At 44.8% G+C, this 14,631-nt stretch overlaps 1 protein-coding gene across 6 annotated transcripts in view; it reads right to left on the bottom strand.

The window, feature by feature from the left end:
• TMEM181 (transmembrane protein 181) overlaps positions 1 to 14,631 on the bottom strand; it is a 97,085-nt gene that overhangs the window by 45,230 nt on the left and 37,224 nt on the right. For all 6 annotated transcript variants that reach the window (XM_054558385.2, XM_024248271.3, XM_063725267.1 and 3 more), the window contains exons 3-6: positions 9,447 to 9,502; positions 6,365 to 6,455; positions 4,974 to 5,095; positions 419 to 529 (exon numbers count right to left, since the gene is read on the bottom strand). In XM_054558385.2, the coding sequence (XP_054414360.1) occupies positions 419 to 529; positions 4,974 to 5,095; positions 6,365 to 6,455; positions 9,447 to 9,502 (380 nt within the window). The remainder of the gene's footprint in view (positions 1 to 418; positions 530 to 4,973; positions 5,096 to 6,364; positions 6,456 to 9,446; positions 9,503 to 14,631) is intronic.

Here is a 14,631-nt window from a genome sequence, read left to right as displayed (position 1 = left end):
AGGGGAGATTTCAGCTGGACACAAGAAAGGACAGTCTAACAATTAGAACAGTGCCCTCCCACTCACTGGCAGTTCCGGCAGAGACTGACGACCACTCACACGGGCCACAGAAGGGGCTGCTGTGTCTGCAGGAGGGTATACCTGCTAACCCCTTCACTGCCTTGCAGCTGAACACACTATATACTCTCTATTCTAAATCTCAGACACCTAAGGTTTGCCCAATCTCTATGATATTTAAGCTATTCTTGGTTCTATATACTTAAGAAACTGTAGTTTTCCTATAATTTTTAAAAACTTTACACGTCCTCTACTGTCCAAATTAACATTATTTAGATGCTGAGATGTATTTCAATCATTGAACAAAGAATGGGAACTAGAACATGAGCCACGGAAACATGCAGTCAGCTGGTATACTTACTGTGAAGTTCATTCCCTTGACGGGGAGCTTCAGGTGTTCAAATCCCACTATCACTGTATACTGAGTGTAATTCAGGTAGCCAAGGTGAGCCACAATAATCTCTGCACATTTCTGCAAATACACAGGAAGATTTGCCTTTAAAGAAAGCGAGACTCACGCTCCCGCCAAATAACCCATGAAGTAACACGTTTCAACAGCAGATGAGCAGAACTCATCGTCTCCAGGGAACTCGCCAAAAGCCCAGAGAAAGTCAGATGCCAGCCAAACACAGTTCCTAGAAAGAATGAACCAAATGGGTATTTTCGGAAACATAATATATGATTTACACCAATTAGAATCTGTCTGCTTTGGATGACTGAAAATAAGTCACTATGTAAGAAAGTTAACAGTGCAATGCAAGCCTGACATTTCCATAAATATATAACACTAGAGCACAGGGGAAACGTAAGCTAAGACACGTCAATGCGGATGCCGCGGCCTAATTTGTCCTCCCTGGCCCAATTTTGCGATTGCTATAATAATAAACAGAGTGAATTACACATTCTTCTTTCTCTCCTTTTAACGTGTCACTCTCTACATGGAGCCCTCTTTCCTCTCCATCCTGCTCCCTCCACCCTCCACTCCGAGTCAAAGCAAAGGCTGTGTGCACAGCATCAACTGCAGATGTGAGAATATGTGTGCTCCACTGTTGTCAAGAGCCCTTCCTTTTGTCCTTTAGAATTAAAAGCCAGGTCTCTTCTGCTTTGTTATCCCCTTCCGGAGTGGCAGGGAGGACAAACCCTCATGCAGGGATACAGAGGTGCACCCACCAGCCACGCACACAGAGCCAGCCACTCCTTCCCAGCAAGCTCTGCCCCGGCCCTGCCTTTCGGAATGTCGCTCTCCACCATCCTGCTGCTGCCCAGAGCAAACGGGTGGTTCTCTGGCTTTCTAATAGGGCATCGCTCCAATGACTGGTCAAGCCTCGAATGTCTGAGGTCAGGTAAGAAAACAGGTGTGGGTTTTACACAGCAGGCTTAAAAAGACCAGAGGGTGGCCAGGTGTGGTGGCTCACGCCTGTAATCCCAGCACTTTGGGAGGCCAAGATGGGCAGATCACTTGAGGCTGGGAGTTCAAGACCAGCTTGGTCAACATAGTGAAACCCTGTTTCCACTAAAAGTACCAAAAATCAGCCGGGTGTGGTGGCAGGCGCCTGTAATCCCAGCTACTCAGGAGGCTGAGGCAGGAGAATCCCTTGAACCTGGGAGGTGGAGGTTGCAGTGGGCCAAGATCACGCCATTGCACTCCAGCGTGGGCAACAAGAGCAAAGCTCTGTCTCAAAAACAAACAAAAGGACAAGAGGGCAACTGTCAGGGAGGGGGATGAGGAGTGGGGTTAACACAGTGGGGTGCTGACCTAAGGGAAGGGGGAGAAAGCAGAGAGGAGGGGAGTGTGCAGGGGGCTGAAGGCAGCACCAAGGTCACCATCTCATCTCACCAAACACTTCAGCCCACTAGCAGCCCTGGGCCTGCACCGAAGCCCCCAGTGCTCCGCAGGGAGGAGCTGTCCTACAAAGGGGCTAAAAGCCCTCTGGCTGGCCACCCACCCACCTCTCACTCTCCTATGCCGAAGCACAGGTCATCTGCTATTTTCATCACATTGGAAAGGGAAGCCAAGGCTTCCTTTCCACCTGATCAGCTCTCATTGCAATCTGCTGCCTGCCCTCTCGGCTTTAAGTGTGTGGTCCACCTTCTCGACAAAACTAAATTCACCTTTCCCCTCTGGCAGTCGGGTCACAGGATGATGTGCAGAGGCAGGGGTGGCTAAGGACTATGCAGGAAGGGATGGCTTAAAATTTGTAAATACATTTTTGCTGGATAGACAAACATCTCTTCCGAGTTTAAAAATTTGTCTCACTTTTCAGGGATGTTTTAATTAACAAAAGAGCTGTATCTCAGGCTGCATATACTTACGAGTTTAAAAAAACTACACCAGCGATTCTGGCATCCCAAGTTCAAACCATGGTTCTGCTGCTGACTATGATGTACCTCTGAAAATCACATGATGGTACCTCAGCTTTCTCATCTGCAAGGCGTCGAAAGCCTTGCTACCTAAGTCAGACAATGGCTTTTCTTTACAATAGGAAAAAAAAAAAAAAAAAAAAAAAAAAAAGCAAGCCAGGCACAGTGGTGCACACCTGTCATCCTAGCTACTTGGGAGGCTGAAGCAGGAGGATTGCTTGAGCCCGGGAGTCCAAAGCCAGCCTGGGCAACATAGCAAGACTGTGTGTTTAAAAAAAAAAAAAAAAAAGTAATATGAGGGTGGTAAATATCTCTGTAATGTAAAAATTCCATGTTTTTTAAAGCCAGGGCAATGCTCCTTGCAAGGTTAGAGACCTGAGTAGACAGGGAACAGAAGCAAGATATTCCCAAGGGGTAACACAGTGTAAAATGAGGTAGGGCCAACAACGGAAGCGGGAAGAAACCATGAAGATGCGCTGAAGGGCCATACTCAAGGTGCACAGCACGGCGGGCACATCCAAGAAGGAACGGTGCAGGCCAGCCAGTACCCTGGCAGCCTGGCCCTGCTTGAAGCAAAGGCTTTAGGTAGGGCAACCCACTTGTCCCGATTTTAAAACAGAAAGTCCTGTGTGCTGGGCAACCACTCAGTGCAAGCAAACCAGGACGATGGGTTTCAACAGCTCCAAATAAGCAACCCCTGACTAATGGTCCATTGAGCCTCAATCTGAGAGGCAGCACAGCAAGGTGGGTATCATCAAGCTGTCCAGGTGGGAGTGGCCGCCAGGCCCTCGGATGGGAAGAGAGAAGCTTCTTGGGCCATGGTCCTGTCTGACACTCATACCTGTTATCCCTTCAGCAGTACTGATCGCACCCCTCCCGCACACAGGCCTCATTGGGGGACGTAGGAATGCCTCAGGCTGCACACGTAACGCACACTCACACATGTTATTCACCCTGATCTTTACTGCTTTCCTAAGGCAGGCAGGGAAGGCTTGATCCCAACTTTACAGATGGGGAAAATACACTGTGGAAGCTGACTCAGCCCCTGGAAGCAGAATGAGAGGCCAGTCCCACGTGATCCTCCCATCCTGCCCTCCCAAAGTGCTGGGATTACAGGCATGAGCCACCGCGCCCAGCCCTTGAATTCTTTCTTCCTAGGAAAAACAGGGCCAGTAAGTATGCATGGTGGTTAAGGCCACAAGCTTCAGAATAAAAGGGCACAGGTTTAAATCCTGGGCCCTGCACTTAATATCTGTGTTACCTCGGGCAATGGTTTAGACCTCTCTAAGCCTCAGTTTCTTCTTCTACAAAACAGGCTCTAATAGTAGTTCCTACTTCACGGACCTGCCATGAGGATTGAATGAGACAATGAGTGGACGGTACTTGGCATGACACCCAGCAGAGAAACTACTTGCCATCTGGCTTCTGACATTACTTTTCTAATCCTATAAGAAAATGCACTGCCCTGTTTTGATGCTCTCCAAGTTCTCCACGCTGCCAATAACCTGTTGGGCCTGAGGTGGACTCCTTGCTATAGCAGGGATCTGGTTCTGATTCTTTGGACTCTGAACAGAATACAGTGCCAATGAAATCAAGCGTGAGGGCTCATTCCCCACTGTGGACCCCAGGTTTCCTATCCCTTAGCCACACTGTGCTCTGAAGTAGATGCTCAAAAAGGTAGGCCCCCGACCCCCAAGAGGCCCAGGTACTCGGCTTCACACAGACGGATTAGGGCATGCATCACTCGGCTGGGAACAACCCGAAGTCTCAGTCAAGAGTGACCATGCTCTTCCGCAGGTTCTGTTCTCTTGCTTTCCTCCTCTGCCCCAGCCTGGTGCTGCCCCAAGCCCTGCCCTGGCATGAAGAGCAACAGAGGGCGGGTGAGGATTTCCCCTTATACCAGTGCGTGTTTATCTACCCACGAGGAATAAAACCATGCAGCTGCAAAAAAAAAAAAAAAAAAAAAAAAGAGTGACCATGGAAAATTAGTCAGGCCTGGTGGCACACGCTTGTAGTCCCAGCTACTTGGAAAGTTAAGGCAGGAGAATTGCTTGAGCCCAGGAGTTTGAGGCTGCAGTGAGCTGTGATTGTGTCACTGCACTCCAGCCTGGGTGACAGAACAAAAACCTGTCTCTAAACTAAACAAAACAAAACAAAAACGAGTGACCACAGCCGGTGGCAGACGTTCATATGAGGTGGCAGCCCATAACGTTCATTAGGGACACACTGGACAGAAGGTCACACACACAGTAAAAACAAGTACCACGTATGCTCCGGGTGGCTGGCAGTACGTGTGTGTGCATGCATATGTGTGCACACATGTGTGTTTATGGATATGTGAATGCATGTGTACATTTATAAGAATTTTTAAGGGTATCCAACCATAAAAATAAGTAAGTTTTCTCATGCCATCTTGGGTATGACTCCATTTTTTTCACTGAAGAACAATTTCTCGAAGCCTCTTACCATGCTATCTTTTACATTGGAAAGTGGCTCTGTAATTAAATGTGTACGCAGCCTGAGGACTGACTGTGGGGCTCACCCCACACACTCACCCCTGCACATGTGAGGGTCCTTGTCCGGTTGTGAACTTTGTTATGAATGTACATCGTGGTTCCATCTTGAGCTACACCATCGACTTTAACAGTCATGGGAAAGCTTGTCTTAATAGAAGTTTCTACAAAAGAAAAAAATTCAGTGTTAGAGGCCATGCCAGGCACATCACACCTACAAAGGTGCCTTCCTGGCTCTATAATGACCTTGGAGCCAGGAAAACGCAGAAAGCCCATAAGGTCCTTAGGCCGCATTGGCCTCAGCACATTTGAAAATCTCTTAATTGCCCAGCAAAGTAAAAGCCTGTCCACTAGATTCCAACCCAGCACCCAGGGGTCTATGTTAAAAAACCTGCACTTCAGATCCAGCAGTTTCACTTCACACACAAAAAAAGGGTAAATACTTCATGGCTAATGAACTTATATTTTTAATTTCTCACGTACATTTTTGACTTACCGAATTCTATACCAAAAATAGAAATAGATTTCTTATTTCTTCTGATTATAGATTTTTCTAACTATATTCTCATTTAAAAAAAATCATAACAAAATATAAAGATAGCATTAAATACTAAGAATTTCACCTAGAGATAATCACAATTCATATTTCGTGTCTATCCTTTCAGACCATTTTCTAGACATACAAATACGTAGTAATATGAATTTTTTGCTTTCTAAAATGTTACAAAGAGGGGATAATTTTTTTGTAATACATATTTCACTTCATTTACTGTGGTCATGGGGTTATCTTTTCAAATTCTTTCTCAACCAGAGTGTCTCATGTGAAGCACAGAACAGAAAATGATTTGGGTATCTTCTCAGTTCTCCCTAGGATGCTATAAAACTAGTGCCACTGTAGATTGACAGAAGCTAATTCATCATAAACAATGGATGCATTAGGGGAGGGTTTCTCAGCCTCTGCATCACTGACATTTTGGGCCAGATAACTCCTTGTTGTGGAAGGGCGGGAGGTGTCGGCACCTCTGCCCTCTACCCACTAGATACCAGGAGCACTCCCTCCTCCTCTCCGTGTGTGACGAAATTGTCTCAAGACATTGGCAAGTGTCCCTGGGGGGTCAGAACCATTACTTTAGGGCATCAGGTCTTAATTCTCTCCCAGATCCTCACTGAAAAAGGCTGGCAGCTGTAGCGTCGACACCATGCAGCCACTGAGCTGAGCTGACCAGGACTCTACAGAGGATGTCTATCTATCGCAACTTTCTCTCCCACTGGAAGACATTTAAGGGGTTTCCAATTTGTTGCTATAATGAATAATAATGGACATCCTTATACATCTATCTTTGAGCACTTGTCCGAATATTCTGAAGTCAACATCTAAAATACGATGTTTCTTCGTACAAAGAAAAATCATTCCAAAATGTCAAGCTCCATACCTTTTGATTGATCCAACTCAACAACACATGTCAGCCATAGTTGCTGATTGTATGTAGACAGTGGATTTGAAAGTATTTGAATTGGCTTTAGCTGAAGAAAAAAAAACAAAGTAATCCATGTGACCTTTTCATTGAGTCTACCAAATACCTCATCATTTTAACACACAAACTTTACTTTTGGCAAAAAAGGCTTCAGTGTTAGCTCTGAAACACAAATGTGAGGTCTTCCTTTTTTTTTTTTTTTTTTTTTGAGACGGAGTCTCACTCTGTCACCTAGGCTAGAATGCAGTGGTGCGATCTCGGTTCACTGCAAACTCTGCCTCCCAGGTTCACGCCATTCTCCTGCCTCCGCCTCCCGAGTAGCTGGGACTACAGGCGCCCGCCACCACGTCCAGCTAAGTTTTTGTATTTTTAGTACAGACGGGGTTTCACCGTGTTAGCCAGGATGGTCTCAATCTCCTGACCTTGTGATCCGCCCACCTCGGCCTCCTAAAGTGCTAGGTTACAGGCGTGAGCCACCGTGCCCGGCCATGAGGTTTTCCTTTCAACAACATAAGTGACATTCTGCCTTTCAGAAAAAGAGATGACTAACTTCCAGCAGTAATTCATGTCTGTCTCTCACAGAAATCTCTAAGCAGACACTTTCCACACTTGGACCCTTGGGGACAATACACTTACTTAAATACCAAGAAAAAAACCATCTTGGAAAAAGAATAAAATGAGCAAAATGATGAGATACATAATAAGATAATAAAGAATACCAAAGGAATGCTTTCATATTTATAAGATAATATATCTCAAGAATTATTATTTTTTGAGACGGGAGTCTAGCTCTGTCGCCCAGGCTGGAGAGCAGGGGCATGATCTCAGCTCACTGCAACTTCTGCCTCCCAGATTCAAGTGATTCTCCTGCCTCAGCCTCCCAAATAGCTGGGATGACAGGCACCTACCACCACACCCAGCTAATTTTTGTATTTTTAGTAGGGACGGAGTTTCACTGTGTTGGCCAGACCGGTCTCCAACTCCTGATCTCGTGATCAGCCCACCTCGGCCTCCCAAAGTGCTGGGATTACAAGCATGAGCCACCGCGCCCGACCAAGAATTATTTCTTTAGTATCCATATGCCAGGCAAATTGCTCTTTGACGTCTGCTATTTTTAGCTTTCTGAAAGAAAATCTTAACACCCCTGGGGAGAAAAATTAGAGGTGATGATGTTGCCAGTGGTTCTTCTGCAGTGTCTTTTGAAAGACGTTATATTGGTGTTTAATAGCAGCAGGCCACAGAGAGAGTTACTGAAGCAGCCCACCCATGGTTCCAAAGAAAAGCATTATTTGAATGCACCGTCTTTGGAGGTGAATGTGTTTTTTCTCTTTTCTTTTTCTTTTTCTTTTTTTTTTTTTTTTTTAAGACAGGGTCGCGCTCTGTCACCCAGGGCTGGAGTGCAGTGGTGCAATCATGGCTTACCGCAGCATCAACCTCTCAGGATCAAGTGATCCTCCCACCTCAGCCTCCCAAGTAGCTGGGACTACAGGTATGCCCTACCACACTCAGCTTATTTTTAAATTTGTTGTAGAGACACAGTCTCCCTATGTTGCCCAGGCTAGTGTCAAATGAATGTGTTTTTGTGTCTTAATACTTCTCTGTCAGGGTCTCAATAAAACTCCCTAGGACTAAAGATTTGCCTAAAAACCATCAAGGCAGGAAATCTCTCCAGGAATGAGCTACTGTCTTAGTGAAGTGAGGATGGTCTCTTGGAAGCAAGTCAGTTCAGTGGAATGGCTGCTGTGTTCAGTGTCAAAAAGAGACTCACACCCTGAGAGACAGCAACTGCAAAAGATGTACTACCACCAGGAAAGCCCATGGCGGCACCTCTTCAAATCAGATCATCACGCCAACAGTGGAAGAAAATAAAGCAATGCAAAGGAAATGTGAAAATAGGCTATGCAGAGGGCCCTTTCAAACTAGCAGTAGCAAAGAGAAGAATCAAATGGTGTAAGTTTTAGTACTTTTTCTTCTTTTGACTTTTTGCAAAATTATAAGGGTAGAAAACTAGCAGGGAAGTGTGAGAACAGAGAAAAGGGGGATTTGGGGTCATATAATCAGATTTAAACTATATATATCATGGTGCCTCGAAGATGCAGGGCAACTGTGTTCAATTTATAGGTAAAGTTATGTTTCACACACAAAAAAAGGTTTAGTTGTCCGGGCTCTCACAAGTTAGTATTTATTCAAGGAAACCAAAATTCTCCAATTGAAAGAACCTCTGTTTTTCTCTAAAGGTGGTAAAAAGTTAAGGTTTTTGTTTTTTTTTTTTTTGAGACAGAGTCCCGCTCTGTTACCCAGGCTGGAGTGCAGTGGCACGATCTTGGCTGACGGCAAGCTCCCCTGCCCGGGTTCACGCCATTCTCCTGCTTCAGCCTCCCAAGTAGCTGGGACTACAGGCGACCCCCACCACGCCCGGCTAATTTTTTTGTATTTTCAGTAGAGATAGGATTTCACCATGTTAGCCAGGATGGTCTCAATCTCTTGACCTCGTGATCTGGTCGCCTCAGCCTCCCAAAGTGCTGGGATTACAGGCATGAGCCCCCTCGCCCGGCCAAGTTAAGGTGTATTTTTTAAAGGATTTTTCATTTAAACTGAGTTCACACAAGGAATACAAAGTAATCATTAGAAAGAAATGTACCATTAGAAACCTGACAGAGGCCAATTCTTAACCTGGGCAAATATAAGAAAGATAAGACACCTAAGTGGTATCATTATTAAAAATTACAATCTGATAGGACTTACAGAGGCAGGGAATCAGGATGAGTTAACCACTCTTTGGAAATGAACAATTGCTCCCTAAGAGGTAATACCACCATCTTCCTAAGTACTGAGGTGTTTATTACAGCAGAAATGGTGACTTTAGCAAACAAGAACCCAGAGGCCAGCGGCCAACAACGGAAGATGAAATGTGTTGCCTGAAAAGCAAGCCACAAGGCAAGGGCAGGCTACCTTAAAGACTCTAAGCAGAACCATTTCTCAGTGACCTGAGGTTTATAATACACCCCACCACCCAGCTGCCACTCAGACCCAGTCTTACCTTTTTGCTATTATTTAGTGAAAAATTAGCTGCAGAAGTCTGGATCACTTTAGGTCCTAAAGTGTAACAGAAAAGGACAAAAGCAGATTATAGCGATATTGATAATTATTTTTTTCCAAATTCCAAGAAAGACTCATACATTACACGGAGATGACCTTAATTTACCTAGTTTTTCTTTAGAGATTATACAATGTGTAAGTAGAAGATACAAACACACAAACACAGACACAGAACATCCACTCTGCTGTGCTTCACGACTTCCCAACACAAGCTAACCAGCATGACTGGCATACAACACAGAGGGTTTCCACAGGAAACGCCCTGCTAAGCTCTCAATGAGAGCTCTCTCTACATGCATGGGCCCAAGAAGGCATTAACTATAGAGACTCTTATATATCCTGCAAAATATAAAGATTTCTTCCAAAACCTAAGACACACTTATCTGCTCATCCAATTAATCCCGTCTTCCAAAAATACTTATTAAGGGCTATAAACATAATATATGCTAATATAAGCAGGAAAGCATAAAGTTTTAACTGAAATAATAAGTATACGAACCTCACATTTTCCCAATTTTTATTGTGATAAAATATACATAAGATTTGCCATCTTAACCATTTTTTTCTATAGATCCAAGAACTTGACATCTTAACTATTTTTTTTCTCTTTGCTCTTGTAGCCCAGGCTGGAGTGCAATAGCACAGTCTCAGCTCACCACAACCTCTACCTCCCAGGTTCAAGCAATTCTCCTGCCTCAGCCTCCCGAGTAGCTGGGATTACAGGCATGCGCCACCATGCCCGGCTAATTTTTTATTTTTAGTAGAGACGGGGTTTCACCATGTTGGTCAGGCTGGTCTCGAACTCCTGACCTCAGGTGATCCACCCGCCTCAGCCTCCCAAAGTGCTGGGATTACAGGCGTGAGACACTGCGCCATGCCCATCTTAACCATTTTTAAGTATACAGTTCAGTGGTAGTAAATACATTCATACTGTGCAACCATCACTGCCATCCATCTCCACAATTCAAAACTGAAACACTGTGCCTATCAAACAATTCCCCATTCCCCTCCCCCAGCCCCTGGCTGCCACCACTCTACTTTCTGTCTTGATGATTTTGACTACTCTAAGTACCCCATATAAGTGAATCTTACAGTATTTATCTTTTTTCCAATGGCTTATTTTACTTAGTACAATGTCCTCAAAATTCACCCATATTATAGCTTCTGTATGAATTTCCTTACTTTTTTGTTTTGTTTTGTTTTGTTTTTGAGACAGCATTTCACTCTTGTTGCCCAGGCTGGACTGCAATGGCAGGATCTCGGCTCACTGCAACCTATGCCTCCCAGGTTCAAGCGATTCTCCTGCCTCAGCCTCCCAAGTAGCTGGGATTACAGGTGCTCACCACCACGCTCGGCTAATTTTTGTATTTTAGTAGAGACGGGGTTTCATCATGTTGGCCAGGCTGGTCTTGAACTCCTGACCTTGTGATCCACCCACCTCCACCTCCCAAAGTGCTGGGATTACAGGCGTGAGCCACTGCACCCAGCCAACGGTTTTCTTTTAGAACTTTGAATGTATCAGCCCACTGCCTTCTGGCCTCCAAAGTTTCTGATGAGGTTATCTGCTGACAAACTTACTGAGGATCCCTTGTATGTGATGAGTCACTCTCTTACTGCTTTCAAAATTCTGTCTTTGGCTTTCTACAGTTTGATTATATCTTGGTGTGGGTCTCTTTGAGTTCATCCTACTTTGAGTTTGTTGAGCTTCTTGGATGTTTATATTCACATTCACCAAATTTGGGAAGTTTTCAGTCATCACTGCTTGAAATATTCTCTCTGACCCATTCTCTATCTCTTCTCCTTCTCAGACTCCTACAGTGTGTATGTTGGTCCATTTGATAGTGTCCCAAAGGTCCCTCAGTCTCTGTTCATTTTTCTTCTGTTTTTCTGTTCCTCAGACTCAAAAATTTCCACTGTCCTATCTTCGGATTCACTGATTCTTTCCTCTACCTCTTCAAATCTGCCTTTGAATCACTCTAGCGTACTTTTCATCTCCAGAATTTCTTTTTGGTTTCCTTTTAGGTTTTCTATCTTTTTATTCATACATTGTTTTCTTGACTGTCTCCATGTCTCTTCCTTTAGTTGTCTCAGCATCTTTAAGACAGCTGTTTTAAAGTCTCTGCTAACAGATCTGTCATATGGTCTTCCTTGGAGACAGATTCTGACAGTTCATTTTTTTCCTTTCGATGGGTCATATTTCATTGTTTGCCTTGTGACTTTTTTTTTTTGAGATGGAGTCTTGCTCTGTCGCCCAGGCTGGAGTGCAGTGGTGCGATCTCGGCTCACTGCAAGCTCTGCCTCCCGGGTTCACACCATTCTCCTGCCTCAGCCTCCCAAGTAGCTAGGACTACAGGTGCCCGCCACCATGCCTGGCTAATTTTTTGTATTTTTAGCAGAGATGGGATTTCACCATGTTAGCCAGGATGTTCTCTATCTCCTGACGTCATGATCCACCGACCTCAGCCTCCCAAAGTGCTGGGATTACAGGCGTGAGCCACCACGCCCGGCCGCCTTGTGACCTTTTGTTTAAAAGTAGACACTCAAATCTAACAATGTACCTCTGGAAACCAGACTCTCCCCTTCCTCAGAGTTTGCTGTTACTCATTTTTGAATTTTTGTTTTTGTTGTTGTTATAGACTGTCTCTGTGCAAAGGATCAGCCTGAGGTTTAAACTTCAGGTCTTCTCAGGTCTTCTCTGAGCTTGTGCCTTCCTCTGGGCAGGTGTGGTGACTTTCTAAATTTCCCTGTATTAGCAGTTTTGAATGTCCTGGTCTTCGATGTCTGACTCCCGAGAAAGGTAAAAGGCAAAAATGAAGGGGTAAAAAAGTGCCAGCCCTTTAAATCCCCTGGAAGTAATGTTAGCCAGTGGGGGAGGGGCTTGCAACAATTGAGGGAGGTACAACAACAGCAGCCACTCTTACTTGGTCGTACTTCTGCAATCAGAAGCAGCATCAGTGATCAGAGCACAGATGCCTGACATCTGGACAGGTCCTTTTTGCCACCTTGGTTTCTATAAGCTCTAGGAACACACATTTAGCTGCCTGCTATAGGCCTGCAGTGGAAGATGGGTACCTGCTACTGTGCTAAGAGCTGCACTGACCAAAATTAGCCACAATCTAATATACAAGCATTCCCTTCAAAGTGGCAAGTCTTCAACAGACTCCGGAGTTCCAAAACAGTTACACCATACAGATTCTGCCACTGCAGCTGTTGTCTAAGTAGAAGACATCGATTCCTACTCCACCATCTTCCCAGAATCCTCTCCAAGCTTCACAGATTCTTACAATGCATTTCTTTAGAGTTTTGGCCTTAAAAGAAGTAGTCAAACAAAACACTGTGAATCTGATTTTAATTTAATTTAGAACTGGATTTGTTCCAAAACGTATCACTCTCAACTGGTGATGTCAGTTTTTCTGGGCTGCCTCAGTGACCATGCCCAGAAGGACTGTCTGCCAACAATCCTCCACTCAAAAGGAGGAAACACAAGGCAGTAACATGTCTCTGGAATGCATTTAGGAATGCTGGGAAGGATATATCAAATGTAGGAGAGAGGCTTGTGTCCACAATGAGGCCCCTTTTAAACAGATTCACAATCTGAGTGAACTCCTAACGCAGGAAGTAAGGCAGTCTGGTTTCCTGGAAGGAATTAAGAACTGGGAATCAGAAAAATCTAGACTTGGCTGGCTGCGGTGACTCACACCTGTAATCCCAGCACTTTGGGAGGTCGAGGCAGGCGGATCATCTGAGGTCAGGAGTTTGAGACCAGCCTGGCCAACATGGTGAAACCCTGTCTCTACTAAAAATACCAACAAAAATTAGCCAGGCGTGGAGGCAGGTGCCTGTAATCCCAGCTACTGGAGAATCGTTTCACCTGGGGAGGAAGAGGTTGCAGTAAGCCAAGGTCGCACCACTGCACTCTAGCCTGGGCCAAAAAAAAAAAAAAGAGAAGAAGAATCTGGACTCTAGTCTTCACTAACAAGTCTTTCTGGGTCTTGATTTCCTCATTTGCAAAATGACAGTCACTAAGCCAATAGTCCCTAAGGTACTCCTAACTCTGAAATAATAACTTTATCACATAAAATAATCAGGAGCAGAGTACTTGGGATAATTTTATGTGTCAACATGACTGGACCACAGAGTGCTGAGACCATTTGGTTAAACATTATTCTATTGTGTCTGTGGGTTGTTTCTGGATGAGATTAACATGCGAATCGGTAGACTGGGTCAAGCGGATTGCTCTCTCCAATGTGGGTGGACCTCATCCAATCCACTGAATAAAACAAATTGGCTGAGTAAGGGGGAATCTGCTCTATGGCCAGCTGGGACACTGGTCTCCTGCCTTCAGACTCGGACCTGGACTTGGCTGGAACTTACTCATCAGCTCTCCTAGTTCTCATGCCTTCGGGCTTGGACTGGAACTACACCATGGGCTCTCCTGGCCTCTTACTTGCTGAGTGCAGACCTTTGGACTTCTCAGCTTCCATAATCATGTGACCAATTCCTTATAATAGACATCGACAGGTAGGATAGACAGACAGACAGACAGACAGACAGGATAGACAGGCAGGCAGGCAGATAGACAGGTAGATATTTCGTATTGTTTCTGTTTCTCTGGAGAACTCTGATTAATAGAGTGCTGTATGGAAAGAAAGAAGGGGATGTAGAAATCCTGACATCACTTGTATCTCAGCCTTGGTGCATCACTTTACATTTCTCATTTCTGCAAGAGTGGAGAGGGTTTGATATAATCATGGACGTTTGAGACCAAAGAGTGGCTTAAAAGAACAGAAGGTGGCTGAGGTCCCAATGAGACTGGAGACCACGAGAATATTAATGCCTCCCCTACCAATCTTAAAGGATAGCAGTGAAAATCAAGTAAGATCATGGATATATCTTGTGCTGTAATTATTGTAATTTTTACTTCTTGATGACTTAACGGGAAAGAAAAGAAGTTGTCCACAGTTACTATTATCACCATCACCATCAGATAAACAGCACCTGAAGAGCCACCCTCTCCCCCAGCCTTCCTCGTCCATTTACCAACCCAGTTTTGGGTAAGAACTAGCCTTTTGAGGCACAAACTGCCTCTGGGACAGGTTAAGCCTAATCGCCATTCACACTTTAGT

The sequence above is a fragment of the Pongo abelii genome, chromosome 5 (assembly GCF_028885655.2).
Source record: "Pongo abelii isolate AG06213 chromosome 5, NHGRI_mPonAbe1-v2.0_pri, whole genome shotgun sequence".
In the NCBI taxonomy this organism is placed as follows: Eukaryota; Metazoa; Chordata; class Mammalia; order Primates; family Hominidae; genus Pongo; species Pongo abelii.
This window is presented reverse-complemented; position numbering and strand designations above follow the sequence as displayed.